General features: G+C 41.9%; 2 protein-coding genes across 2 annotated transcripts; both read right to left on the reverse strand.

The window, feature by feature from the left end:
* Positions 1-865: 865 nt before the first annotated feature.
* On the reverse strand, positions 866-9,873 carry LOC131127052 (leukotriene B4 receptor 1-like). Its single transcript, XM_058069444.2, has 5 exons — positions 9,734-9,873; positions 4,429-5,005; positions 1,902-2,102; positions 1,792-1,835; positions 866-1,720 (listed from the first exon to the last, which is right to left on the reverse strand). The coding sequence occupies exons 2-5, from the start codon at positions 5,002-5,004 to the stop codon at positions 1,459-1,461; spliced, it is 1,083 nt and encodes a 360-aa protein (XP_057925427.2). The 5' UTR covers position 5,005; positions 9,734-9,873; the 3' UTR covers positions 866-1,458.
* A 4,427-nt stretch (positions 9,874-14,300) lies between these two features.
* On the reverse strand, positions 14,301-27,135 carry nfatc4 (nuclear factor of activated T cells 4). The gene is made up of 13 exons (XM_058075139.2): positions 26,621-27,135; positions 19,632-19,789; positions 19,065-19,571; positions 18,830-19,002; positions 18,501-18,663; positions 18,330-18,430; positions 17,984-18,085; positions 17,730-17,917; positions 15,895-16,035; positions 15,710-15,765; positions 15,520-15,646; positions 14,653-15,327; positions 14,301-14,548 (listed from the first exon to the last, which is right to left on the reverse strand). Exons 1-13 carry the CDS (start codon positions 26,811-26,813, stop codon positions 14,475-14,477), a joined length of 2,658 nt encoding a protein of 885 aa, XP_057931122.2. The 5' UTR covers positions 26,814-27,135; the 3' UTR covers positions 14,301-14,474.
* Positions 27,136-27,961: the final 826 nt, after the last annotated feature.

Raw genomic sequence — 27,961 nt, forward strand, 5'->3', positions numbered from 1 at the left:
GTGGTGGTACTGCAGTTGGGCTGTGAGGTCATTAAAAATATTAATAACTTTTATTGTAAAATATTTATATGCCTAAGTAATAACCTATTGAGTGTTATTGACCTGTCGCAATATTTTAGGAACCTTATACAGTTTATGATTGGAACGTAGCTCTCTGGTCATCATGAGTCTTGAATGCAGTTATGAAAAGTATGAGAATTAGATTAAGTTTGTGCTTCCTTTATCCCCCTGCTTTCATTTCAATCCTGAATCTGTTACTACCTCAATCATATTTAACAACACAATACACTCATATGTGACTCATCTGTATACACCAGTCATTATTTGACTATGACCATTTATCATTGCACTAAAATTAATGTCTGCTCCTGTGCAATACTGTGTATATTTTGGATATCTTGTATATATCTTGTTAAATTGTCTTACTCTACTTTTGTATACTTTTTTTAACTTGACTACTGCACTGAAAGGAGAAGCTCTCCAATCTTGTTGTACATCTTGTATAATGACAAAGGCCATTCCATTTATAATAAGTGCTCTTTGAACGCAGCATTTCGTCTATGTACTGTTTAGAGGACAAATGTGGACATTTTTTTTTTTAGATTTTCACATGAGCCCTGAGTTGGAAGTTTTGTACCCCCAGCTATAGTGTATTGGTGGGATACTCAAGCCATACCTGGCAACCAAGCTTGAGGGTTGCCAATTACAGCCAGCAGATGGCAGCACTTGCTTAAGGAAGGAATACCAGGAAGGTGAGAAAGTCCTGTTGGCACGGCTTATGTTCCATACCTTTCCTTGTATAGCACTTGTGTAATGTAAACGTTCAATGGCGACTATTTTTGGAAATTATTTCTTTAAAATGTCGCATTTGCGTAGACTTTCCACGGAATACTTTAATGACATTTTATAGTTGCGCTGAAGACATTCAAGTTGTTTTTCACAGCTGAGTTTTTACTTGTGTGCAAATGTAATAAAACAAAATTGAGATTTTATTCACGTGTCAGTGTGATTTTTTATATTTTTAAGTGTTTCATAATATACATGTTGCTTTAACATCAAAATGAATGTAAATGTTTTGCTTTTCCGAGTCCTGAAAATGTAGCTTTTGTTTTGCACTGTCCCCTGCAAACACAACGTACACAGACAAGAATGTTGAATAATTCATCAAAAACTGATGCTCTTTTACCAAGTGGCTACTTCCTTAGATAAACAAACTGTTCAGTAGTGCATCACACATGCCTTTACAAAGATGTCTGCTTTTGAGAGGCAGAAAAGAGGTCATAGAGACATTAATATGGCTCTCGTGTTGCATCGAACAAAGTAATGACTTTGTTATTCAAAGTCCGCTTAATGTAAAGTCTGTTTTAATTGGTTATTGATCCATAACCATAGTCTCAACACATGCAGTTGACTTTTTAACGTGCTCCCACTGGAGCACATTTCACTTCCTTTCCGGTATCATCTCCCATTTTGTGCTCCCGATGAAGCCATGCTGGAGTCCACATTGGAGAGGTCGATGTTGCCTTTGTTTGCCGCCCGGCTCCTTTTGTTGACAGTCTGGTCCATGGATGTTCCCTCAAAGAGACGTGCCATGAAGGCCAGACCATTCTTTCTGATGTAGGACTTTCCGGCGAAGGTGTACAGGACAGGGTTGGCACAGCTGCTGATGAAGGCCAGAGCCGACGTAACCGCACGACTCAACTGGTAAATGTTCTCCAATCTGCAGGTCGACGATGATGTCATACACGGTAGGCTGTATACATAAAATATCATTTTTATCTTGCTACTCACGTTTCTCGTGTGGGTGATCCCTCCTTGTACCACTCGGCTGCCACCTTGGATTGCAACACAATCAGTCAAATAAAAGCCAAACTAAGCGACAAAAACCCTAGAACCCAGACCTGAATCATGTTGATGACGTGATAGGGCAGCCAGAAAAGACAGAACATGACCACAATGGCCAGGATGAGGTTCTCGCTGCGCACCTTCCGGCGGAACCTGGTCTCCCGTAGGCGTCTGAGGATGAGGACGTAGCTGGTTGTGATGATGGCGTAAGGTAGGATGAAGCCCACCACCGTCTCAAAGGAATACTGAAACCTCACCTGAAACAGGTTGCATTCATATATTTAATGTAAAACACTAGTTGTCTTCAGTGTTGACTAAAAATTGTTGGCGATCATCAAGGGCGGCACGGTGTTCTAGTGGTTAGCGTGCAGACCTCACAGCTAGGAGACCCGAGTTCAATCCCACCCTCGGCCATCTCTGTGTGGAGTTTGCATGTTCTCCCCGTGCATGCGTGGGTTTTCTCCGGGTACTCCGGTTTCCTCCCACATTCCAAATAGCATGCTAGGTTAATTAGCGACTCCAAATTGTCCATAGGTATGAATGTGAGTGTGAATGGTTGTTTGTCTATATGTGCCCTGTGATTGGCTGGCCACCAGTCCAGGGTGTACCCCGCCTCTTGCCCGAAGACAGCTGGGATAGGCTCCAGCACCCCCGCGAATGAATTTCATCTCCAAAAGGTTTTGGAACCACTTTGAGGAATTTGTTGAAACTACAAATGTACACCCATTCCTTATGGGAGGATCCATGCCATTGGTTATGGAAACCCATTCATGTTCAAATTATGTATGGGTTCATGTAAAAAAAAAACTTGTTAATTAACTCTTGTTCTTATGAAAGTGTTTTGGACACAAAAATAGATTCCTCATTTTTTTTATATGCTAGCATAGAGTCTTCCAATGCTATGAAAGATGGCGTCACCGTGAGGAAAAGGAACGTTCGTGTAGGGAAGTATTATACTTGGGGATTCGCCCAATCGTTACACACAATCATAAACCGCCTCCTCCCGAACTAAACGCTTCGAAATGGCGATAAACACTAGCGAAGGTTGGTGGAACCCCGGAGTGTGAATGGAAGCTAGCGGGTTAACTTAGATTAGCATGCTAGTGTGGATGCGTGCGCAACTTGGGCTCACTGTTGGCAACTTTTCAGTAAGAAACGTAGCTATTGGCTGTGACGATCTTTATTCTAAGTCATTTGCATATGATGCTGTAAATGCTGTAGGAAAAAAAATAACCCAGCATAAGAGACAAAAAACGTGATTCCGTTTTAAAATTATTTATTACTGGTTTAATTTGAAAGTGGCAATAATTTCATCAAAATAAAATGACTAATATTTTAGTCCTCCCATCACTTTATTGGTTGGAATATCACCATGTATAGCAAGAAAAGTTGGGAATACTGTTCGGACAGCAAACACTTTTCCTCACAGGGCCACGTACATGTAGGTTTGGATTTTTTTCTCTCTTTCATTTAAAACCTGCATTTTGTGTTCAGTTGTGGAAAAAAAACAAAATCAGGAAGGGGCCAAATACTTTTTCACACCACAGTACTAAAAGTTAATTGAAACTCTAATTCAGGGGTATCAAACACGCAGCCCGCGGGCCAAATGTGGCCCGCAGGACACTAGTTTGAGGCCCCCGCCTTGATATGAAAGTTTAATGTTAGTGCGGCCCGCGCAAGTTTGATATGGATGCTGTATGGTATCATGTACCCAGAAAAAATTATTACGTTTGATTAATGTTCATGTTAAAGGTTAAATAACTGTTAATAGTTATCCTCCCTATCCGTGTGGAAGTGGTAAGTTTTTGGCTATTTAAGTTTAAAGGAAACAACTTGGAGGCTACCGTTTAGGTCGCTAGCTCTCTAGTTAGCGAGTTAGCATGTGTCTCAAGACCCTGCAGTTGCACAATATGTTGTAAATAAAAAGAGTATAAATGTGACTATAGTCGTGTTTTGTCATGTCTACAGGGCTCTAATAATGCTTTGTTCATTTTAATCTGAAAAAAATAATTTGTCTACCCACCAAATATATGTGTTTTCTTAAGTTTTTATTATTTGCCGTTTTATTATTATTATTATTATATTTATTTATTACTGAGTGATTTTCTTTATTCTTGATTTGTTTGTTTTTCATCTTATTTTGTGCAGAAAAATAAAAATTGAGATATTTGAGAACAGCAAAATGTTTTATCAGCGCTTTTATTGTAGAAAATCGGAACCAAAGCACTGAAAAAGTTTGTATATTTTTCTGTTTTTAATAAATGCATTTTTTTTGGGGGGGGGGGATCTGATGTGGCCCAGTCTCACCCAGACCCTAGCTCCAGTGGCCCCCAAGTAAATTGAGTTTGAGACCCCTGCTCTAATTGGTGTTGATCAAAACAGTCACATGGATGTGTTCAGTGACCTTTTCATGAAAGGTTAATAAAACACATTGAGTTCAATGACATAAAGTTGGTACAGTATAATATCCCAAATTGCCTTTATGCTTACAAAAAGCCACATACTATATATTTGCTGGGGTAGGCTCCAGGCACTGAGTAGAGTAGTATAGTGAATGAATGAATGAATGAATGGTTTTCTTACATAGGTCGGCAGCGTGTGGTTGGGCGCACACACCAGCCTGGTCTTATTCCTCTCATCTTTGTCTTCCCTCACATCCCTGAAGATCAACGAGGGCAGGGCGATGGCGGCCACCAGCAGCCACATGCCCACGATAACGTGCCTGACCGCCTTCCTGCTGAGCCTGGCCGAGATCCTCCTGGGCAGGACCACCACCACCAGCCGGTGCACGCTCATCAGCGTGATGAGGAAGATGGAGGCGTACATGTTGACGTTGCACAGGTAGAAGAGACCCTTGCACATGGCCGTGCCGAACACCCACGACTGCTTGGCCAGGTAGACGATGAAGAAGATGGTGAGCGCCATGAGGAAGCCGTCGGCGCACGCCAGGTTGAGGATGAGCAGGGTGGTGACGGAGCGACGGCGGGCGCGGGCCAGGATGCTCCACACGATGAACAGGTTGCCGGGGACGCCCAGCAGGAAGACCAGGCCCAGGATGAGAGCGCCCACCGTGGTGGTGAAGTCATTGCTCACCACGCTGTCGTCTTCGGGGCTCGTGTCTCCGGCCACGGGCCTCTCCAAGGTGGCGCTAAAATTCATGCTGGAAGGAGAGGAGTCATCATGTCCAACGGTGAAAAGTCTTTCACTTTCGTTTTCAGTGTCAGACACATCATCATTAAAAACAGGTCAGATGATGAAAATGATACTTAAGTGTTGAGCCTGTGCAGCTGAGCATGCTAAAACACGCCAAGCAGCAGCACTTCACATTCATGTTCACATTCAGTTGGGATGACGCTGGAATATTTTGGTGATTGCCGTACAGCACGACGGTCCCAACTTTTTCCACACACTGCAAAATGTGAAGATGGAAGGACCACGTATATATTTTTTTAATTTATATGCAGTATGTTTCAAAAAGAAACTTTGCGGTATGGGTGAAAAAGAAATAATTTGATTTTTTTCTTCCCGTTTTTGCTGTTTTTCACATTTTTTCAACTTCTTTAATAGTTTTGTGAATTTTTTTTGAATGATTTTAAAAATTATTTTATTCCCATATTTTTTTTCCTTTCCAATTTTTTCAAAAATTACAAGTAATTTTTTTTCTCACATTATGATTTCTGAAAAGTTTTTTTTCCCTCATTCCATTTTTTTCTGAATATTTTTACTTTGTTTTTTTTTCAATTTTTGCTGTTTCTGCTGTTTTTTTCCCTAACAATTTCAATTTTTTTGTAAATTTTGATTATTCCCATAACATTTTTATATTACATTCTTGTAAAACTACAGCTTTTTTCCATCAGAATGTGGCGTAGGACAATAATTACCTTTTTTTTTTTCCTCATTCCAATTTTTTTCTGAATATTTTGTTTACATTTCAACTCTATGCTATTGAATTGACATTATTTTTCATCATATATCATGTCACATTTTTTTTCTGGTAAAATTGTGCCTTTTTTTCCTCATTCCATTTTTTTTCTCTGAATATTTTTACTTTATTGTAAGTACAACTGGTTTTTTTTTCAATTTTTGCTGTTTCTGCTGTTTTTTCCCGAACAATTTAAATTTTTTTTGTAAATTTTGATTATTCCCACAACATTTTTATATTGAGTTCTTGTAAAATTACAGCTTTTTCCATCAGAATGTGGCGTAGGACAATAATTACCTTTTTTTTTTTTCCTCATTCCAATTTTTTTCTGAATATTTTTTTTTACATTTCAACTGTATGCTACTGAATTGACATTATTTTTCATCATATATCATGTCACATTTTTATTCTGGTAAAATTGTGCCTTTTTTTCCTCATTCCATTTTTTTTCTCTGAATACTTTTACTTTATTGTAAGTACAACTGTTTTTTTTTTCAATTTTTGCTGTTTCTGCTGTTTTTTCCCGAACAATTTCAATTTTTTTTTGTAAATTTTGATTATTCCCACAACATTTTTATATTGAGTTCTTGTAAAATTACAGCTTTTTCCATCAGAATGTGGCGTAGGACCATAATTACCTTTTTTTCCCTCATTCCAATTTTTTTCTGAATATTTTTACTTTAAGTACAACAGTTTTTTCAATTTTTGCTGTTTCTGCTGTTGTTTTCTCATATTATGATTTCTAAAAAGTATATATTTTTTACATTTCAACTCTATGCTACTGAATTGACATTATTTTTCATCATAATGTCACATTTTTATTCTGGTAAAACTGTGCCTTTTTTTCCTCATTCCATTTTTTTTCTCTGAATATTTTTACTTTATTAGTACAACTGGGGTTTTTTTCAATTTTTGCTGTTTCTGCTGTTTTTTTTCCCCCAAATATTTCAACTTTCTGGTAAATTTTGATTATTCACATAACATTTTTATATTATGACGTTCTTGTAAAATTACAGCTTTTTTCCATCAAAATGTGGCATAGGACAATAATTACCTTTTTTTTCCCTCATTCCAATTTTTTTTCTGAACATTTTTACTTTATTTTAAGTACAACAGTTTTTTAAAATTTTTGCTGTTTCTGATGTTTTTCTGAACAAATATTTCAACTTTCTTGTAAATTTTAATTATTCCCATAACATTTTTATATTATGAGTTCTTGTAAAATTACAGCTTTTTTCCATCAGAATGCGGCGTAGGACAATAAAAAACAGCTGTTGACCGCAAATGGCCCCTGGGAAGGACACCCTTGCCTTACAGTGTATTATATAGGTGTCACGATATTTTAACGTTATTTTTAAAGGGCACTGATAGCCTTTTTCCACCACAATCACTGGCTCTACCCGAGTTTTTTAAGCACGGAGAGTCCCGCAAAAAAATTATTATGACCCCATTTCGACTACCGATGTTGAAAAAAACCTACGTTACCAGTCTGAGTTCCTACACGGTAAGTCGGGTCTCCAACTAGTAGCTCATGAGCTGTCGGTGGCTCTCCAAAGGCTTCATTTCATTCATTTATCACTCAAGCGGGTATTTAATGACAGAATAAAGACACTTAATACAGCACAGCGGCCATGTTGCTACTAAATTGTAAACATGGATCTATTCTACATGAAGTGTTATGAATTGGACTTGGACACCACAATACCATTATTAATACCGTTATTAATACCATTATTAACGACGGTATGATTATTGCACTGGTGTGCCTTAGGATGACCACAATAAAAGGTCACTCCAAAAGGGTTAGTTAGGGGGGCCACCATTTGCCTCAAATACCATTACAACAACAGTGGGTGACATGTCATATGAGTATGCTGGCAGGCAAGTACTGGGATGATGTGTGCTAGAAATTGCAACATGGGGCCGTTCATTATCTGTTGCAAAATGAGGTGATGTTTGCGTCTGAATGACTCGATTATATTTACGCAATTTGTACTTGTAATTATTTCAATCATACAAATGGATAAATTATAAATAAACTAAAATACAAATACAAGGCAGAAGAAGCATTCTTATGGTGGATGTATTGCTGAGTTCTCCATTGGCTACTATTGTAGGCGTTGGTGTTGAGTGAGACGAGGGCCACCAGACGTTCTTTCATTCATTTCTACTGCTTATCCTCACGAGGATGGCGTGGGTGCTGGAGCCTATCCCAGGTGACTAATAAGTCAGGTACTGTTTTGCGCCAAATAAGTCAGGTACTGTTTTGCACATAATAAGTCAGGTATTGTTTTGCACCTAATAAGTCAGGTACTGTTTTGCACCGAATAAGTCAGGTACTGTTTTGCACCTAATAAGTCAAGTACTTATAAGTCAAGTACAAGCACCCAATAAGTCAGGTACTGTTTTGCGCCAAATAAGTCAGGTACTGTTTTGCACATAATAAGTCAGGTACTGTTTTGCACCTAATAAGTCAGGTACTGTTTTGCACCGAATAAGTCAGGTACTGTTTTGCACCTAATAAGTCAAGTACTTATAAGTCAAGTACAAGCACCCAATAAGTCAGGTACTGTTTTGCGCCAAATAAGTCAGGTACTGTTTTGCACATAATAAGTCAGGTACTGTTTTGCACCTAATAAGTCAGGTACTGTTTTGCACCGAATAAGTCAGGTACTGTTTTGCACCTAATAAGTCAAGTACTTATAAGTCAAGTACAAGCACCCAATAAGTACTAAATACTAAGTCACCCAATTAGTCAGGTACTGTTTTGCACCCAATAAGTCAGGTACTGTTTTGCACCCAATAAGTCAGGTACTGTTTTGCACCTAATAAGTCAGGTACTGTTTTGCACCGAATAAGTCAGGTACTGTTTTGCACCTAATAAGTCAGGTACGGTTTGGCATTTCTACTGCTTATCCTCACGAGGATGGCGTGGGTGCTGGAGCCTATCCCAGGTGTCTTCGGGCAAGAGGCAGTGTGAATATAGACAAGCAACCATTGACACTCACATTCATACCTATGGACAATTTGGAGTCGCCAATTACCGTATTTTCCGGATTATAAGTCGCACTTTTTTTCATAGGTTGGCTGTTCCTGCGACTTATACTCCAGAGCGACGTATAAATGAAAAAAGTGTTTATGTTACATAAACAAACTGTTTTGGTCTAGTAGTTGAAATAAATTACCCGCAAAAAATGCGACTTATACTCCAGTATCGACTTATGTATGTTTTTTTCTACCTAATTATGCATTTTTGGCATTGTGCGACTTATACTCCGGAGCGACTTATAGTCCAGAAAATACGGTAACCTAGCATGTTTTTGGAATGTGGGAGGAAACCGCAGAAAAGCCACGCATGCACAAAGGAGAACATTCAAACTCCACACAGAGATGCCCAAGGGTGGAATCAAACTCAGGTTTCCTAGCTGTGTGGCCTGCACTCAAAACATCAAAAGGCACAAAAATAACATAATCATAATAATGACACAAGCTGCTTTTGGGGCCATAAAGTCAACTCTGAACCTCCGACATCACTTCCTGTCCTTTTTGCATGTCTGTCCGGCCGCCATTAAGGTCTTAAATGGCCTGTTTACTCTTATCTACTACTTATTTATCTACTACACTATATAGGGTATTACGAGTGTAGATCCATTTAAAGCCGCCATTACCATACGTTGATGCATTAAATATACTGATGTCCAAAATCTGATTTTTGTTTAAATATTTTGTACCATTACAGTACCATTACAGTACCAATGGAAGCGGTCTGGTCTGGTTCGATGACAAAGCAAGCTCTCTTACAAGCTGAGCCATCCAGCTTCTAGAAGATTAAGTAGAATTCTCACACAAAATATTAAATAATAAAATAAAATATTAAATAACATTTTGATGTTGGATTTGTTTGAATTGGTTAAGAAATGGAGGAGTGATTATTTCTTTCAAATATAAAGATGAGGGGTCACTGACCTTTGCAGGATCTGATGGATGTCAAATTGAAAATATTCCTCCCCTCCTCGCTTGTTGCTCTCTTCCCCGTCTTCTCCCTTGTGGGACGCCCTCTGCCAGGCCAGTCCATCATAAAGTGAATCACATCCTGCCCCCACAAGCTGCAACATGCTACATTCACACAGCGAAGAGGCGTGCCTTACTTTCCCTGCCTGTCATGATGCTTCTTATGTCATTTCTGTGAAGCATCTCTGAAGCAAGCCGATAAAGGGACAGTGTGTAACAATCACCCAGAAGATGACCTCGGTTTTAGTCCAAACTGGGTTAGCACCATGCTCCCTTAACTCATTCACAGTGCAGCCTAAAAACCCTCAGCATCGCCCCCTGCTGACCAATTATAGCAAATGTCAAACTGTACTAGTGTGGTTACTAGTTCAGTGCGTCCATGCAAGTCATTGTAACTTACTAACGTTAAAAGTAGCACAGGAGTAGGCTTTATTTTACTGAGTCATACACCGCCGCCACAATATTTATTTATTAATTTAATACGTTTATTTAATAAGTCAGGTACTGTTTTGCACCGAATAAGTCAGGTACTGTTTTGCACCTAATAAGTCAAGTACGTATAAGTCAAGTACAAGCACCCAATAAGTCAGGTACTGTTTTGCACCTAATAAGTCAGGTACTATTTTGGACCTAATAAGTCAGGTACTGTTTTGCGCCAAATAAGTCAGGTACTGTTTTGCACATAATAAGTCCGGTACTGTTTTGCACCTAATAAGTCAGGTACTGTTTTGCACCGAATAAGTCAGGTACTGTTTTGCACCTAATAAGTCAAGTACTTATAAGTCAAGTACAAGCACCCAATAAGTCAGGTACTGTTTTGCACCCAATAAGTACTAAATACTAAGTCACCCAATTAGTCAGGTACTGTTTTGCACCTAACAAGTCAGGTACTGTTTTGCACCGAATAAGTCAGGTACTGTTTTGCACCTAATAAGTCAGGTACTGTTTTGCACCGAATAAGTCAGGTACTGTTTTGCACCTAATAAGTCAGGTACTGTTTTGCACCTAATAAGTCAGGTACTGTTTTGCACCTAATAAGTCAGGTACTGTTTTGCACCTAATAAGTCAGGTACTGTTTTGCACCTAATAAGTCAGGTACGGTTTGGCACCTAATAAGTCAGGTACGGTTTGGCACCGAATAAGTCAGGTACTGTTTTGCACCGAATAAGTCAGGTACTGTTTTGCATCTACTAGGCAAGCTACACCCGGGACTGGTCAGGCCCATATAGACAAACAACCATTTACTCTCACAGCGATGGACAATTTGGAGAACAGGGAGAACATGCAAACACAGAGATGCCCAAGTCTTCCCGATCTCCCGGCCTACATGCTAACCACTCATACACCGTGCGGCCCTCAGACTCATATCATACAACGAAACATTGGGATGCATTCACGTTCAATGATTCCTCATTGTTCTTTCTATGATGAGTACCGTAAGTTGTAAGATGTAGGCAAAAGATCCTGGTGTTATTTGCGTCACACACATTAGGACATTTTATTTTTGCGAGTCAAGCGTTGCCTAAAGGGAAGAAATTGTGTGATTAAAACGCTTGCTCAAGCTTTCTGTCTCACACACTCACTATTACATAATAGAGGGTTTGTGCTCACTTGTTCCAACAAGCCAGGAATGTTGCTTTCCACCAACTTGTAATCCAACTGTTGCTCCTTTTGTCTTATTTTTACTTAACTATTGAAGGTTGGTGAATACCATAATTCTATAGTAGTGTATAAAACTGTACAGTTTTTTGTCAATTTCTTCGTCCTATTATTATTATTATTTTTGTATAACTCCTCACATTTCTCAAACAATTCCAACCAGTCCAACATCAAAATGTTCAGTTCATTCAGGACACGCCTGCTATTTCATCAGGAATTTACTGTCATTTGAGATTTTCTGTGAAGTTTTTCCCATTTAAGATAAATGGGCGCCTCCTACTGGTGGAAAATCAGGAGTTATTTCCCAACCCGATGGTTGCCGTTTTCCACCTCCATCCTGTTGTCATCGTTCCACTTCTTTAATTATTGCAACATTCAGTCTGCATTGTTACATTACACCATTTCAAATTTCGCCATTTTTAAGTCTAACTTTAAAAACAAATGGAGAAATGAAATGGTGACTCCTACTGGTGACCTGCCGACATGGCAGGCAGTGATGATGGGAATAACAGCGTTTAAAAACTTTTTTCAGTAACGGGTAATCTAACTAATTACTTTTACTGTCAGCATAATATGTGATATAAAAAATATATCACCACTTCATAACTAACCTCCAGCGCAGTGTTGCAGAGTGACAAGGGAGGATGTGAGATAACCACATAAGCAATGAGGATTGGCTCAGGTTTTAGTAAAATTGCGTCTTCAGCCAATCAGAGAACTTAAGTGGGCGGGTGTTTAGCGCACATAAGCAATGAGGATTAGCTAATGTTTAGTAAGATTGCATTTTCAGCCAATCAGAGAACTTGACTGGGCGGGTGTTTAGAGCACATAAGCAATGAGGATTAGCTAAGGTTTAGTAAGATTGCGTCTTCAGCCAATCAGAGAACTTGAGTGGGCGGGTGTTTAAAGCATGTCCAAACAGCGTTTGCCAAATGGAAGCACAGACACTACTTTAACCTCGTTGATGTCAAAGGTAAAAGGTACGTCCCCGAAAAAAAACTTTGTCCACGTCTTGTGTGAGCAACTCAAACACACAGAAACACCTGTCGAGTCTTTGCTGTGTGTGTGTGTTGGGGGGGGGGGGGGGGGGGGGGGGGTGAATAGTTACTTTTACTGGTAACTAGCTACTTTTGTAGTGGAGAAACTCAGTGGTCAGTGGTCAGTCAACTCATGGTGCCCAACCTGTCATCAGTCACGTGATACTTGCTGAGCATCCATGTTGACACGAGTGACAATGCATGTAGAGAAGCGATTGTTTGCAGTCAGAACATTCACAGTTTATGATCAGGATCCTGGAATCAAGTCTTGATGAAGATAGAACTAATGACATTGGCCCGGCTGGTGACATTGAACTCATCATGCAGGTCGTTGAACCAGGATGTTGTGGTTCTTGCTCTTTGTTGTTCTCACAAATCATCATATTTTAACTCCTAATTTTCCATAAAGAGCGTGCCAAGTGATTGCCAAATTGTCCATACAGGAGTACAGCGAAGAAAGCCTACGACAGAGTTCCCACTGGGAATCCCCATTGTTTTCTCCACGGATCCAAATTGTTCAGTCGGGCACAATTAGGAAAGCCATGACCAAATGTGCATGTGGGAAATATTGTGTATATATTGTTACCCAGTGGCATCATTGGGCCTATTTTAGGGAGTCTTCAACACCCCCTAAAATGTTCTTAAGCCCCCCTAAATAATTTGATATTTTGTAATTTTTTATAGATTTTTTTTTTTTTTACAAAAAATATTTTTGACAAATTTTATATAATATTTAAGTTTGTAAGTGTATTTCAGTTTGTGGTCTAAGGCAAGGGTCTCAAACACACGGGCCGCGGGCCAAATGTGGCCCGCAGGACACTAGTTTGAGGCCCACACCTTGATATGAAAGTTTAATGTTAGTGCGGCCTGCGCAAGTTTGATATGGATGCTGTATGGTATCATGTACCCAGAAAAAATTATTACATTTGATTAATGTTAATGTTAAAGGTTAAATAACTGTTAATAGTTATCCTCCCTATCCATGTGGAAGTGGTAAGTTTTTGGCTATTTAAGTTTAAAGGAAATAACTCGAAGGCTACCGTTTAGGTCGCTAGCTCTCTAGTTTGTGAGTTAGCATGTGTTTCAAGACCCTGCAGTTGCGCAATATGTTGTAAATAAAAAGAGTATAAATGTGACTATAGTCGTGTTTTGTCATGTCTACAGGGCTCTAATAATGCTTTGTTCATTTTAATCTGAAAAAAATAATTTGTCTACCCACCAACTATATGTGGTTTCTTAAGTTTTTATTATTTGCCGTTTTATTATTTATTTATTACTGATTGATTGATTTTCTTTATTCGTGATTTGTTTATTTTTCATCTTATTTTGTGTAAAAAAAAATAAAAATTAAGATTTTTGAGAACAGTGGAATGTTTTATCAGAACCTTTCTTGTAGAATATCGGAACCAAAGCAAAGTTTATTCATTTTTCTGTTTTTAATAAATGCGTTTTTTTTTTTTTTTAAACCTGATGCGGCCCAGTCTCACCAAGACCCTAGCTCCAGTGGCCCCCAAGTAAATTGAGTTTGAGACCCGTGGTCTAAGGCATTCCAACTGTTTACTGTGTGAATAAAAACAAGACAAGAAATTCGCTTTGTTTCATTGATAATTTATATTGCAAAAACAATGTCCCCCCTAAAACGTTCTTAAGTCCCCCTAAATAATTTTATATTTTTTAATTTTTTATAGATTTTTTTTTTTTTTTACAAAAAAATTTTTTTGACAAATTTTATATAATATTTAAGTTTGTAAGTGTATTAAGTTTGTGGTCTAAAGCGTTCCAACTGTTTACTGTGTGAATAAAAACAAGACAAGAAATTTGCTTTGTTTCATTGATAATTTATATTGCAAAAACAATGTCTCTTTTATAGAAAAACAAATAAAGGTGTATTTGTGGCCAAAATCATATCAAAACAGTGTCCCGCTAATGGAAAATAAAGAGAAGCAGGAAGTTGTGCTATATAGCGAGTGCATTACAATAGAAACGATGCCGAGTGACGATCAGTGTGGCTGCTTGCTGTCCATATGGGAGGAGACCTGGTAGGACTGCAAGTCTTGCCCAATGTACTCCGTCACTGTGGATGAAACAGAGCAGGAAGTGGGAGGGGGAAAAAAACATTACTGACGATTCCTAAAAAAAAAAAAAAAAGTGAAGTGGCATCACTTGGCTTCCACTCACCTTCCTCAAAAGTGATAGGGTGCATGTGGGCGGAGCTGCTGAACTCCAGAGGACATTCCTGAATTTTGGCATCCCTCTCATCCTCGTGACCAATGCCCTGCACCCTCCTTGGGGTGTCCCAATTCTCATACTGTGGCGCTGAACACATGTCTTGGTAGGGGTTCAGGTGGGTGGGAGGGGAGGGACACATCTCCTGAGTATAACCAGAGTACTGCGGGTACGGGGGGGTGGGGACCGGAGGCAGAGGCGAGGTGGAGATGGGGCTGCTGGCTGGGAACGGACTTAGAGAGGAGGAGTGGGAGGGAGAAGGGGAGGAGGACAGGTAGGGGGAGTCCAGCCAGGGGGAAGGGGATGGAGGTTGAGGACCGCGGGGGTACAGAGGGGGGAGGAGCTCGGTAAAACCCAACTCGAGGTTCTCAAAGTTGGGATGATGCTCGGACATGGTGGGGCACGACCCGCCGGGATCATCCACCGCCGCTTCAGCGCCATACTCCTCCTGGTAGGCTAGGCCTGGGCATGGGGGAGAGTAGGTGGAGGGGTAGGGGGGTAGGTGGAAGCCGAGACCCGCCTGCCCATCTGTCGTGGGGTTACCCCTCACATGGAGGCCGCTGTTCATTCTGGACTGAGGCAGGGCCAAGGGCCGGGACAGCAGGGGGTCCTCCTCCTGGAACATGACTGCACAAATAGACAAATAGTTAGTATTTATATATATATATATATTACGAATATTTGTACAAATATTTGTGTGTATTTCGGGGTACGGAAAAATATAGAATTTTAATGGTTCCAAATGTGAAAAGGACTGATAAATATCAAATTAGCCAATTGTTTGTGCAGGTTTATTTGTGCAGTGACACAGATACTAACTGGGGAGATATTTGAAGCAATGAGTGCTGCTCCGTTTCCTCTTCCCGTTGGACACGTAAAGACTGATCGACACTGGACAACTGATGGACAGGTCGCAATAAGGCGGGACCCTCATACGCAGCAAACACTGGAGGGAGAACCAATCATATTAATGCCTGATCTGCTTTCAAAGAAAGTGTACCAAAACTACCTCGTTGCTGTTATCCCGATCCACATGGGCCTCCTGCTCCCACTGAAGTTTACCGTCTGATTTTTTTGGGGTCGAAAAAAGTGGAAGCGAAAGAACAACCAAAGTCTCATCTTTGCACAGCAACTCATTTAGGAAGAAACTTTATTACACCACAACAATGGAGAGAATCTTCATTCAGCACTTACCGGTACCTCTCTCCATGAAAAAAACCCTGGAGATGGGCATGAAGTTGGTGCCGCTCAGCAGCAGCTCCTCGCCACCCTCCACCGAACACGATGTGAGGCTGACAGACTCAATGACAGGAAGCTCCTGCGCTGACCGCTGGGCTGTGGCGAGGAGAAGACCAAAAATCAGATGAAATATCATCCAATGAGATCCATTTGGTAATGGTAATGGTAATGGTAATGGTTTAATTTCATTTGAACATGCATCAATTGAGTGCATCCCATAATCAGATCACAGTTCCACATGTCCAAAAGGAGTAGGAAGAAGCAAAGCTTATTATATCCTACCCCTCCATCTGGTACTTTTACAATCACTAACTGTTACATTTGTTCACTTCCTGCTTTCCAAAATACAGTTTAAGGTTTTTTTTTGTTTGTTTTTTTTTAATACGAAGTACGAGGTGATATGACCATACAATGACATAATGGGTACCATAGTTACCGTCATTTTCTGATATTTGGGGACCTAAAAGTGAAAGCACATATTATTCTGCATTTTGTGTTGTCATGTTAATGTGAGCCATAGAATAAACACAGCATAATCTCTTATTCCCTGTTCAAAAACATTAGCTCTCGTCTCAATTTTGCCAGAAAACATCTTGATAATCCCCCAAATCTTTGGGAAAATACTGGTGTGAATACTGAAGAGACCAAGGAAGGTTTTTAGGAGTGTGTCCCATTACAGCTGGCATAAAAGTAATGCCGCATTTCAGAAAAAGAACATTGTACCAATAGTAAAATATGGTGGTGGTAGTGTGATGGTCTGGGGCCATCAGTTCTCCACAGTTCCACATGTCCAAAAGGAGTAGGAAGAAGCAAAGCTTATTAAATCCTACCCCTCCATCTGGTACTTTTACAATCACTAACTGTTACATTTGTTCACTTCCTGCTTTCCTAATATATTTTAATTTTAATTTTAATTTTAATTTTAATTTTAATTTTAATTTTAATTTTAATTTTAATTTTAATTTTAATTTTAATTTTAATTTTAATTTTAATTTTAATTTTAATTTTAATTTTAATTTTAATCCTTTTTCCTCAGCTTGTCCGGGTCGCGGGGGCAGCAGTCTTAGTCGAGAAGGCCAGACTTCCCGGTGCCCGGCCACCTCCTCCAGCTCCACCGGGAGGACACCAAGGTGTTCCCAGGCCAGCTGTGAGACATAATCCCTCCAGCGTGTCCTAGGTCTGCCCCCGGGGCCTTTAACCCGGCTGGGCATGCCCAGAACACCTCGGGACTCCGAGCCCCGCCCGGATGACTGAGACATTGACTGAGAATTTTAATTTTAATTTTAATTTTAATTTTAATTTTAATTTTAATTTTAATTTTAATTTTAATTTTAATTTTAATTTTAATTTTAATTTTTTTATATATTATATTTTATATATTTTATTTATTTGTTTGTTTGTTTGTTTGTTTGTTCTTATCACGTACCGAAGTAGGAGGTGATATGAGCATCCAATGCCATAATGGGTACCATAGTAAGTGTCAATATAGTGATATATATATATATATAGTGATATATATATATATATATATATATATATATATATATATATATATATATATATATATATATATATATATATATATATATATATATATATATATCGGATTACATTTTTAGCCAATTGGTTGTTTTTAGCCTTATTTGGTCTATCATTCATACGTTAATAACAGTTGTTTTTTTACTTTTTCACATCTGAGCGTTTGAACTGCTCCCCTCAGAGTGATCACGTGAAAAACTAGCCAACTCTGTCGCCGCCGTCCGACCTATAACATACAAGTAGCCACTCACAACATTCAATGGGCAGCGAGGCCACTTGCAGAGCCAGGACCCGACCAGGGGGGGCAGCGGGAGGCACCAACGGAAGATGAGTGCGGAAGACCAAGCGGACGCGTGTGTTTTTCCTCCCAACGTCGGTTTCACCTTTCCTCAGCTCAATGTCCGAGTTCCTCAGCTTGAGAATCCCGGCACAGTCAATGCTGCGGCATTGAACAGTGGTATCATTTTAACCAGCATCACCTCCAACACACGCTCAGTGTACTCACAGTGCGGTCATGTGGTTCTCCGGGTTAAGAGGGATGTCCAGAAGTTTAGTCCCCGTCTGGATGCTCTCATGACTTGTGGTGCCCACCATTTTTCCAGTCACCCTGAAAAGAAACCAGTGAAGGACTGACTGAAGAAACCCACGGTGGTTCTATATTCAGTTCTTGGCCAAGAGGGTCTAGATCGCAGGTGTCAAACTGGAGGTGCCATGGAGGTCAGAGTACTGCAGGTTTTCCCTCCAACCAGTGGTTTCATTGATGAGCGCCATCCCTGATTTAGTGACCGACTGGAAAGAAAACCTGCAGTGGCTCCCGGTTTGACACCCCTGAATGAGTCAACTTCCAATACCTGTGTATCTGATAGAAAGGATGTGGCCTAATGGATCGGTCGTCTGCAGTTCCGACAAAAACCTGAAGGGAAAGCGGTTTCCTCTCCGTGTATCCGCTCAGCTGCAAAGAGTATTCTTGTATTAAGTATGCTTCCGACGTGTCTTTGGTTGGGACTATGCTGATGTGTCACCTTCACGACAGGATGTCCCGTCGGAACGGCTTTGACCGCTCCCCGGCTCCCCTCAGTCTCGTAGTGGGCCCGGTGGTGGGGACGGGGCTGCACCTCAATACGCAGCTCATACTGGTCAAACTGGGACGGTAGAGGCCAGTCGAGTGGCGGCAGGGCGTTGGACCTAGACAAGTTTGTGTTACAAGGTTATGTCTACCCCTGTTCCCCGAGACCTTAGCCTCCCTGAACCAGTAGAGGGCAGCAAATGACCATATGTACGTATATACTAGCATGAGAGTGGAACACCTTTTTAGCTAACATGGGACCCCGGGAGAAGGGTGGTGACTTGCCTGAACAGAGGACTGTGGGCGCTGGCTCGTGTCCGACCCCAAGCCACAGCAGGGGGAACCGAAAGGTAGTCCATACCCATCGTGGGGGGTTCTCTCCTGGTCTGTTGGGTCTCTGCAGGCAGGCAGGAGGAGCTGGAAGCCGGGGACTCCTTATCCACCTCCCTTGGAGATAACTAAGAAGACAAGAAGTTTCATCGATATGAATTTTAGAAGTGAAGCATCTTGACTGGTGTACCTGCTCCACAGACGTCTTCCTGGTTTTCTGCGGGATGCTGAGCTCACAGCTGTTGACCGGTACTTGTGACGTGAGGCCTGAGTCTTCACCCTCCAGGATGCCCCCCTGCAGCTCCTCAGAATAACTTGCCCTGCGGGAGGAGCATGGAGATGCGAGGGGCGAGTTCCTGCGCTTCTTACCGCCCGGTGAAGTCGGCCTGGAGGACGGCGAGAGGCCGAAATGGAGGGCGGCCTCATTGAGCTCCTCTTCCTCCACCAGCAGGGAGTCACAGCTGGAAGCCGGACTGAGCCAGCCGCGGGAGGAGGGGCTGGAGGCGGGGCTGGGGCTGAGCGAGCCAGGGCATCTGTCTCTGTAGGTGAAGGGGTCCAGCAAAGGTAGATAGAGGCGTTCTCTATCCCATCTGCCCCCGCTATCCATGTCCCAGGAGATTGAGGGTGCCCGGTCATCCTCGGGGGAGATGGTGGTGATCTGAATGCTGGGACACTCCACCACTCGGGACTCTGAAACCTGACAGGTTTGTTGGACTTGACTAGGGTCTACAAAGCAAAAGGAATTTGTCTTTCTTACCTGAACTGAGCGCGCCGGCAGGCTCTCGTAGGTTCCGCTGAACTCCTTGACCATCACTCTCCGTGGAGGCGGGGAATGCATCCCGGCTCTCTGATTGGCTGAAGGCGGGGGGCTGGGGATGCGGATGGAGTGGCCCGCATGAGTGGCAGCAAGGTGACCTGTAAATATCAGAAAAAAAGTTTTTTTCTACTTTCAGATCCAATTCAATCTCACATCAGTAAGCTCTTTTTAAGGATGACAACAATCTGGCACGAGAAAACCTCATTATATGTCCATTGGCTGGTCCCAAAAACATCACAACATCCACCCATAACTTTCATTCATTCATTCATTTTCTACTGCTTTTTCCTCACGAGGGTCGCGGGGGTGCTGGAGCCTATCCCAGCTGTCTTCGGGCGAGAGGCGGGGTACACCCTGGACTAGTGGCCAGCCAATCACAGGGCACATATAGGCAAACAACCATTCACACTCACATTCATACCTATGGACAATTTGGAGTGGCCAATTAACCTAGCATGTTTTTGGAATGTGGGAGAAAACCCACACATGCACGGGGAGAACATGCAAACTCCACACAGAGATGGCCGAGGGTGGAATTGAACCCTGGTCTCCTAGCTGTGAGGTCTGCGCGCTAACCACTCGTCCGTCGTGCCGCCCCCACCCATAACTTCTATCTTCAATTTGACAGTGCCACCCTCACTCCATCCCCGCTCATCCGCAACCTTGGTATTCTCCTGGACCCCACCCTTTCATTTGAACCCCACATCAAACAGTTAACCCGGACTGCATTCTTCCATCTTAAGAACATAGCCCGACTCTGTCCATCACTTACATTCTCTGCCGCTGAATCCCTGATCCATGTATTCATCACAACCAGAATGGATTACTGCAACAGTATTCTTTAGGTACAACATCCAAAACCCTCAACAAACTACAAAATATTCAGAACTCCGCTGCCCGCCTCCTCACCTCCACACACTCCAGTGAACACATTACCCCTGTCCTTAAAAACCTCCACTGCTTTCCCGTCCCCCAACGCATTCACTTCAAAGTTCTTCTCATCACCTACAAAGCCCTCCACGATCTGACCCCCCCATATCTCACAGACCTCCTCCATCCACATAATCCCCCCGCGTCCCCTTCGCTCCTCAGACTCCAACCTCCTGGCACTCCCCTGTAAGACCAAGCTCCGAACCTGGGGAGACAGAGCCTTCTCCATCGCTGCCCCCCACCCTCTGGACTCCGTGCTTGCCCTGACCTTCCCACCTTCAAAAAAAAACTAAAAACCCACCTCTTTAAATCTGTTTTTAATGTCTAACTTCTTATACCGGGCGGCACGGCGGTCTAGTGGTTAGCGCGCACACCTCACAGCTAAGAGACCAGGGTTCAATTCCACCCTCGGGCATCTGTGTGTGGAGTTTGCATGTTCTCCCCGTGCATGCGCGGGTTTCCTCCCACATTAAAAAAACATGCTAGGTTAATTGGCCACTCCAAATTGTCCATAGGTATGAATGTGAGTGTGAATGGTTGTTTGTCTATATATGCCCTGTGATTGGCTGGCCACCAGTCCAGGGTGTGCCCCGCTTCTCCTCGCCTGAAGACAGCTGGGATAGGCTACAGCACCCCCGCGACCCTCGTGAGGAAAAGCGGTAGAAAATGAATGAATGAATGAATTTGGTAAACATCACGTGGCAAGTATAGCCATTTAGTCATCATCATTAGCTGTACATCAATCCCACTCGCTTTATCCATCCATTTTCCTATCCGGATCCGGGTCGCGGGGGCAGCAGTCTTAGTAGGGAAGCCCAGACTTCCCGGTCCCCGGCCACCACCTCCAGCTCCACCGGCAGGACACGAAGGCGTTCCCAGGCCAGCTGTGAGACATAATCCCTCCAGCGTGACATATAGGTCCGCCCCGGGGCCTTTAACCCGGCTGGGCATACCCGGAACACCTCGAGACTAGATGCCCGAGCCACCTCAACTGACTACTCTTGATGCGAAGGAGTCTCTGAGCCCCTCCTGGATGACTGAGCTCCTCACCCAAAAACGCTAATTGTTGCCATACCCGCGACTCACGGTACCTTTTCATACAAGGCAAGGTTAGCATCTTTTGCCAGGCGTTTTTAATCCAACATGTTCACAAATTACAAAATTTAACAGAATGAGCTGGCAGCTTGAGCAAGTTCCTGATTGGAAAACTATTATTCCCTTTTTTCCAAAATGTATTACGTACTATATTTTTATTTTGGGAAGTATGGGGCTATATTCAACACCGGGTTATCTTAGCTTCACCTAAATTCATTCATTTTTTACCGCTTATCCTCACGAGGGTCGCGGGGGTGCAGTTATGCTGCAGAGTCTCGAGACGGCCGCTAGCTAGCGAGTTAACCAGTTTGCCTCCAATTGATTTTTTAACTTAAGAAGCCAAAACTTTACCACTTCCACACTGAACGTGAGGAGAAGTCTTTGTGTTCTTGTTTCTCCAATAAAATAAAAAGTGGTCTGAGATTGACAACAGGCGCGTATATAGAACGCCAACAACAAAAAATATGTACAGATGCAACCTTGAACGACCTCAAATCGACAAGTTTTTGCTCCCATGGACGTAAACATGGACCTCAAGAATCAAGTGTGTGGGAACTTGGTCAAAATATATAGGGTTCTTGTCCAGAAAGTCCGAAGGAGTTAACTCAAAGACATGCTAAAGTGACTTTTCACATCAGAAGTTGGTAAAAAATCATTCATTCATTTTCTACCATTTTTTTCCTCATGAGGGTCGCGGGGGTGCTGGAGCCTATCCCAGCTGTCTTTAGGCGAGAGGCGGGGTACTACCTGGACTGGTCGCCAGCCAATCACAGGGCACATATAGACAAACAACCATTCACACTCACATTCATACCTATGGACAATTTGGAGTGGCCAATTAACCTAGCATGTTTTTGGAATGTGGGAGGAAACCGGAGTACCCGGAGAAAACCCACACATGCACGGGGAGAACATGCAAACTCCACACAGAGATGGCCGAGGGTGGAATTGAACCCTGGTCTCCTAGCTGTGAGGTCTGCACGCTAACCACTTGACCGCCGTGCCTCTCCAGAACTAATTACAATTTAATAATTAATTTTAGTCCTAAATAGTGCGTTGTCGGTGGTCGAGTGTTTAACTCACAGACATCACAGCAAGGAGACAGCCGAGTTCAATTCCATTCTCGGCCATCTTTGTGTGGAGTTTGCATGCGTGGGTTTTCTCCGGGTAGTCCGGTTTCCTCCCACATTCCAAAAACATGCTAGGTTAATTGGCCACTCCAAATTGTCCATAGGTATGAATGTGAGTGTGAATGGTTGTTTGTCTATATGTGCCCTGTAATTGGCTGGCCACCAGTCCAGGGTGTACCCCGCCTCTCGCCGGAAGACAGCTGTGATAGGCTCCAGCACCCCCAGCGACCCTCGTGATGATAAGCCGTAGAAATTAATCAATGAATTAATCTGTTTCTTTGCATTGGAGGTGTAAAACATGGATTGGCTGCCATTGTGTTTTGGCTTGTTTAGTAAAAACTGAGAGGTTCCCATTGTAGTCGGGAGGGCAAGGTGACGAGCGGTGAGAAGAGGCAAAACTGGAGGTGCATGTGAAATCTGTGAGAGCAGTGCAAAATCTAAATCCTTGAAAATGTTCAACTGGTTTTAGAATTTGACCAAATAACCATTCATTGATTCATTCATTCATTTTCTACCGCCTATCCTCACGAGGGTCGCGGGGGTGCTGGAGCCTATCCCAGCTGTCTTCCGGCGAGTGGCGGGGTACACCCTGGACTGGTGGCCAGCCAATCACAGGGCACATATAGACAAACAACCATTCACACTCACATTCATACCTATGGACAATTTGGAGTGGCTAATTAACCTAGCATGTTTAACCGGAGTACCCGGAGAAAACCCACGCATGCACGGGGAGAACATGCAAACTCCACACAGAGATGGCCGAGAGTGGAATTGAACCCTGGTCTCCTAGACTGTGAGGTCTGCGCACTAACCACTAGACCGCTGTGCCGTCCACCAAATAACCAAACATTCTTAAATATGACAACAAGTGCCAATAAAAAAACAAGCTGTGGGCCAAAAATGGTCCGGAGTCCACACTTTGGACACCTTTGTGTTAATGATTATTACATTTGTAGTCAAGTGTGTTATTGGTTGAATTCATCACACAGAGATGGCCGAGGGTGGAATTGAACCCTGGTCTCCTAGCTATTTACGTAGATTTGATCTTGGCTCATATATGCAATCACAAGGATCACTGCTGCTTAAGTCTTTATGTTAAGCCGGCGTCTAACTCCAGCTTTTCCATTGTGGTTAGCTTCATTTTCACTCTCAATGCACCATATGAAAAGCACACAATAAAAGTTGTTGCTCAATCTCCGTAGCCCCCCTTTAACGTCTCATTTGGCTGCCTCCACGTTTGAAGGAGTACAAATAAAATTTAACAGGAGCTTTTGTTTAGTTGCAAATAGCTTAATAGCACATAATATCCCCAAAATTGTGGCCCGCTCACGTCAAAGTCGATTATATCAGACGGATATAAATGTCCCATAAATAATTAGGCTATTCTCATAAGTCAATTTTAGACTACAGTTGCTTTTCTATTCCATAATTCCACATTGTCATATGGAAACGATTTATTAAACAGCCCCCACCAGCGTTTTTTCCGAGTTACCCCAAACAACAAACTTTTACACGAAACCACATCATTGAAAAGTACATTTGGATCACACAGCTGTGTGAACCGATTATCTTCCGCTAATGACCTTGGATAATTGGCACGGTGACTTCCTGTCGTTTTACGTTCGCGTCAAGCCTTGAAACCGAGAGAGTTGTGTTGTCTTCCGTTTGACGTGGTCTCACAACAGAAATCAAAATGAAACGCCGAGGTGGAAAGGGAAAAACAAAGAAACCTTCAAATGTTTCCTGGCAACACTAAATATTTCCAAGTCATTAAAGCTGCCGTGCTACGAGAACCTTGTATTGAGGACACGAGCCTCATTTGGAATAGCGGCGATTTTATTTACAGGATAAAGACATTTCCAGAAATACAGGTAGGCTAGGAGTCCATTTGTGTCCCATAATGTTTCATCATCTACACTATTAGACTCTGAGTACCTCTTAAACCCCAAATAATCCATTACAGGATGATGTCAAAGCTGGAAATAATAGAAATAGGAATAATCTGTTCCAGGGTCAAACTGCAACCATGATAAAACTAACTGTAAACACTGCAGGCAGTGCTTGAAGTCACATTTTAACATTCTTAACTGCCTGACTAGCGTAAACTGTCAATATTAAGACGCAGAACCTTGAACATGAAAGGTATTTTTAACATTATTGACATTTTTTTAAGTGTCATGCAAATGGGAAACTAAAAAATAAACAAACAAATAATATTTGTATAGCTAATAATAGTTATATATAATAATTACTACATATAATAATAATATTATAAATAATTTATAAGTAATAATAAAAACGGCTAACGAAGGTACTTTTAACATTATTGCCATTTTTAAGTGTAATGCAAATGGGAAACTAAAAAATAAATAAACAATCAAATAAATAAATTATGCTATATATAATAATTACTACATATAATAATAATATTATACATAATTCATAAGTAATAATAAAAACGGCTAACGAAGGTACTTTTAACATTATTGCCATTTTTAAGTGTCATGCAAATGGGAAAATAAAAAATAAATAAATAAACAATCAAATAAATAATAATGTTATATATAATAATTACTACATATAATAATAATATTATAAATAATTTATAAGTAATACTAAAAACGGCTAACGAAGGTACTTTTAACATTATTGCCATTTTTTAAGTGTCATGCAAATTGGAAAATAAAAATTAAATAAATAAAGAAACAATCAAATAAATAAATAATGTTATATATTATAATTACTACATATAATAATAATATTATAAATAATTTATCAGTAATAATAAAAACGGCTAACAGAGGTACTTTTAACATTATTGCCATTTTTTAAGTGTCATGCAAATGGAAAACTAAATAATAAATAAACAAATAAAGAAATAAATAATAATTATTCATTATAATAGTTATTATATATAATAATAATATTATAAATGTTTTTATGAATAATAATAACAACAGCTAACGTTAGGACATGAATGCAGTACAACAGTACAACAACATGCAGTACAACATGGCCGATGTGCCTCGCTCGTCTCACTTTAACAGCATTTTTACAAGCGTAAAAAGAAGTTAAGTACTGCTGACGGCGGAAAACATACAATTTTCGGAAAACATATCACAGAATCCCTCTCCATCTCATTTCGAAGCATTTTAGGTGTCTTGCAAGTGTAAAAAGAAGCTCAGCACCGTTAAAGCAATGGGTTAGAATTAGAAGTGTCGCAAAGAAAAAGCTAAAGTTCATTCATTCATTTCCTCACGAGGGTCGCGCGGGGGATGCTGGAGCCTATCCCAGCTGTCTACGGGCGAGAGGCGGGGTACACCCTGGACTGGTGGCCAGCCAATCACAGAGCACATATAGACAAACAACCATTCACACTCGTATTCATACCTATGGACAATTTGGAGTGGTTAAAAAAGCTAAAGTTAATTCAGTAAAAGAACTTTTCCTTCAGCGAAAAGAAGCCGTGGACAAATCCCGGAAGTTGAAATGTGTCACTTTGTGAACTTCATTTTGTGTGTGTGTGTGCGAGTGTACTGGTCGTGGGTGATGCAAGATGGGTGAGGGGGGGTGAGAGTCCGCAGTTCCTTCCAGTCCGCAGAGGCTGAGCTTCCTTCCCAGATGGCAGCTCTTAACTCACACGCACTTGATGAGAACCACATTGGGTCCGCGCTTATTTGCACGCACGCACGCACACGCATGTTCCCATGCATGTCAGACCACCCGGAGGTCTTTCACACGCTAACTATGTGAGAAATGCTCCACACTGACCTCGACCACCTCCGCCACTACCGCTGCTGTCAGCGGGCTTCACGTCGCTTCGCTCCCGGCCGACGGAGCCCTTCTCCGGTATGGATGAATGCACCGGTGACGTCCCCCGGCCCGGCCGCGGCGGGTCCTCCTCAAATACCAACTTGAACTCGAACTCGCCCTCCTCCCAGCCGGAGCCCGGCGCGGCCCCCATCGGCGAGGAGGACGCAGAAGGAGTCCTAAAAAGTTTCCTTTTTCAAAGTGGAGGAGGTGATATTTTTTCTTTAAGAGTGCCTCATGACGCCAAAGAAATCCTGAACTTCTCCGATCCTTTTCTTCTTCTTCAAACAGGATGAATGGTTGTTTTTGTTCTCGACATGTCCCTCTTTCTTCTCTTTCATCCTCCCTCCATCGTCATCCTCACGCAAGAGAGAGGAAGAGGAGGAGGGGGAGGAAAAAGTTTATCAAATATTTTTGTCGTCCTTTACCCTTAATTGCCTCTGGGTGGGTTCTGCAGCTCCTTCCCCATAGCCCCCCGTGCCTGTCAATCACCACAAAGCCCCGCCCCGAGCCCACTACCCCTCACATCCTAGTCCCTCCTTCCTCCTCATTCCCCTCCGCTTTCTCACACTCCTCATGAAAACCCAAAAGAATCCAAAAATGATCCTTAGTCGTGAAAAGTAGCTGCAATGTGGCAGAGTGACCACCAGGGCTGGAAGAGGATCTTGCAGTGTTTCCTGCGGACCCTGAACGCCTCACTCCCCCTTTTTTTGGCTGTCATTCCTCCTTCACCGCCCCTCTTTCTTCATCCCCCACCTCCTTTTTTTATGAGCCCCCCTCCTCCTCCCCTCTCAGCCAAAGATCTGTTTCTCATTATCCTCTGCAGTCTGTCTCAGTCAAGAGACGTAAAACCTAAATAACCCCCCCACCCCCTCCCCAATCCACCCACCATGTCTTTAGGCTCCGCCCCTTGCTGCTGTTGTCTCACTTCCTCGTCTTGGTGCTACTGAGTTTCCGAAACAAATCCTTGGACCTTTTATGAATGATGGAAAAATAGACTTATATGTACTAATATACAAATGTGACCTTTGACCTCAGGAATTTTGGCACCAATACCATTCCAAATCGATAGGAATCCTCGTCAAAGTCAACAGAGTTCTTGCAATTCCTTAAAGATTCCAGTGTGCTTTTTTTTTTACCATGTACCCAGTATCTCATATAGCAGGGGTCTCAAACATGCGGCCCGCGGGCCAAATGTGGCCCGCAAAACACTAGTTTGAGGCCCCTCGCCTTGATATGAAAGTTTAATGTTAGTGCGGCACGCGCAAGTTTGATATGGATGCTGTATGGTATCATGTACCC

Source organism: Doryrhamphus excisus, linkage group LG11 (genome assembly GCF_037039965.1).
Source record: "Doryrhamphus excisus strain RoL-2023G ecotype Guam linkage group LG11, RoL_Dexc_Guam_v1.1, whole genome shotgun sequence".
NCBI lineage: Eukaryota > Metazoa > Chordata > Actinopteri > Syngnathiformes > Syngnathidae > Doryrhamphus > Doryrhamphus excisus.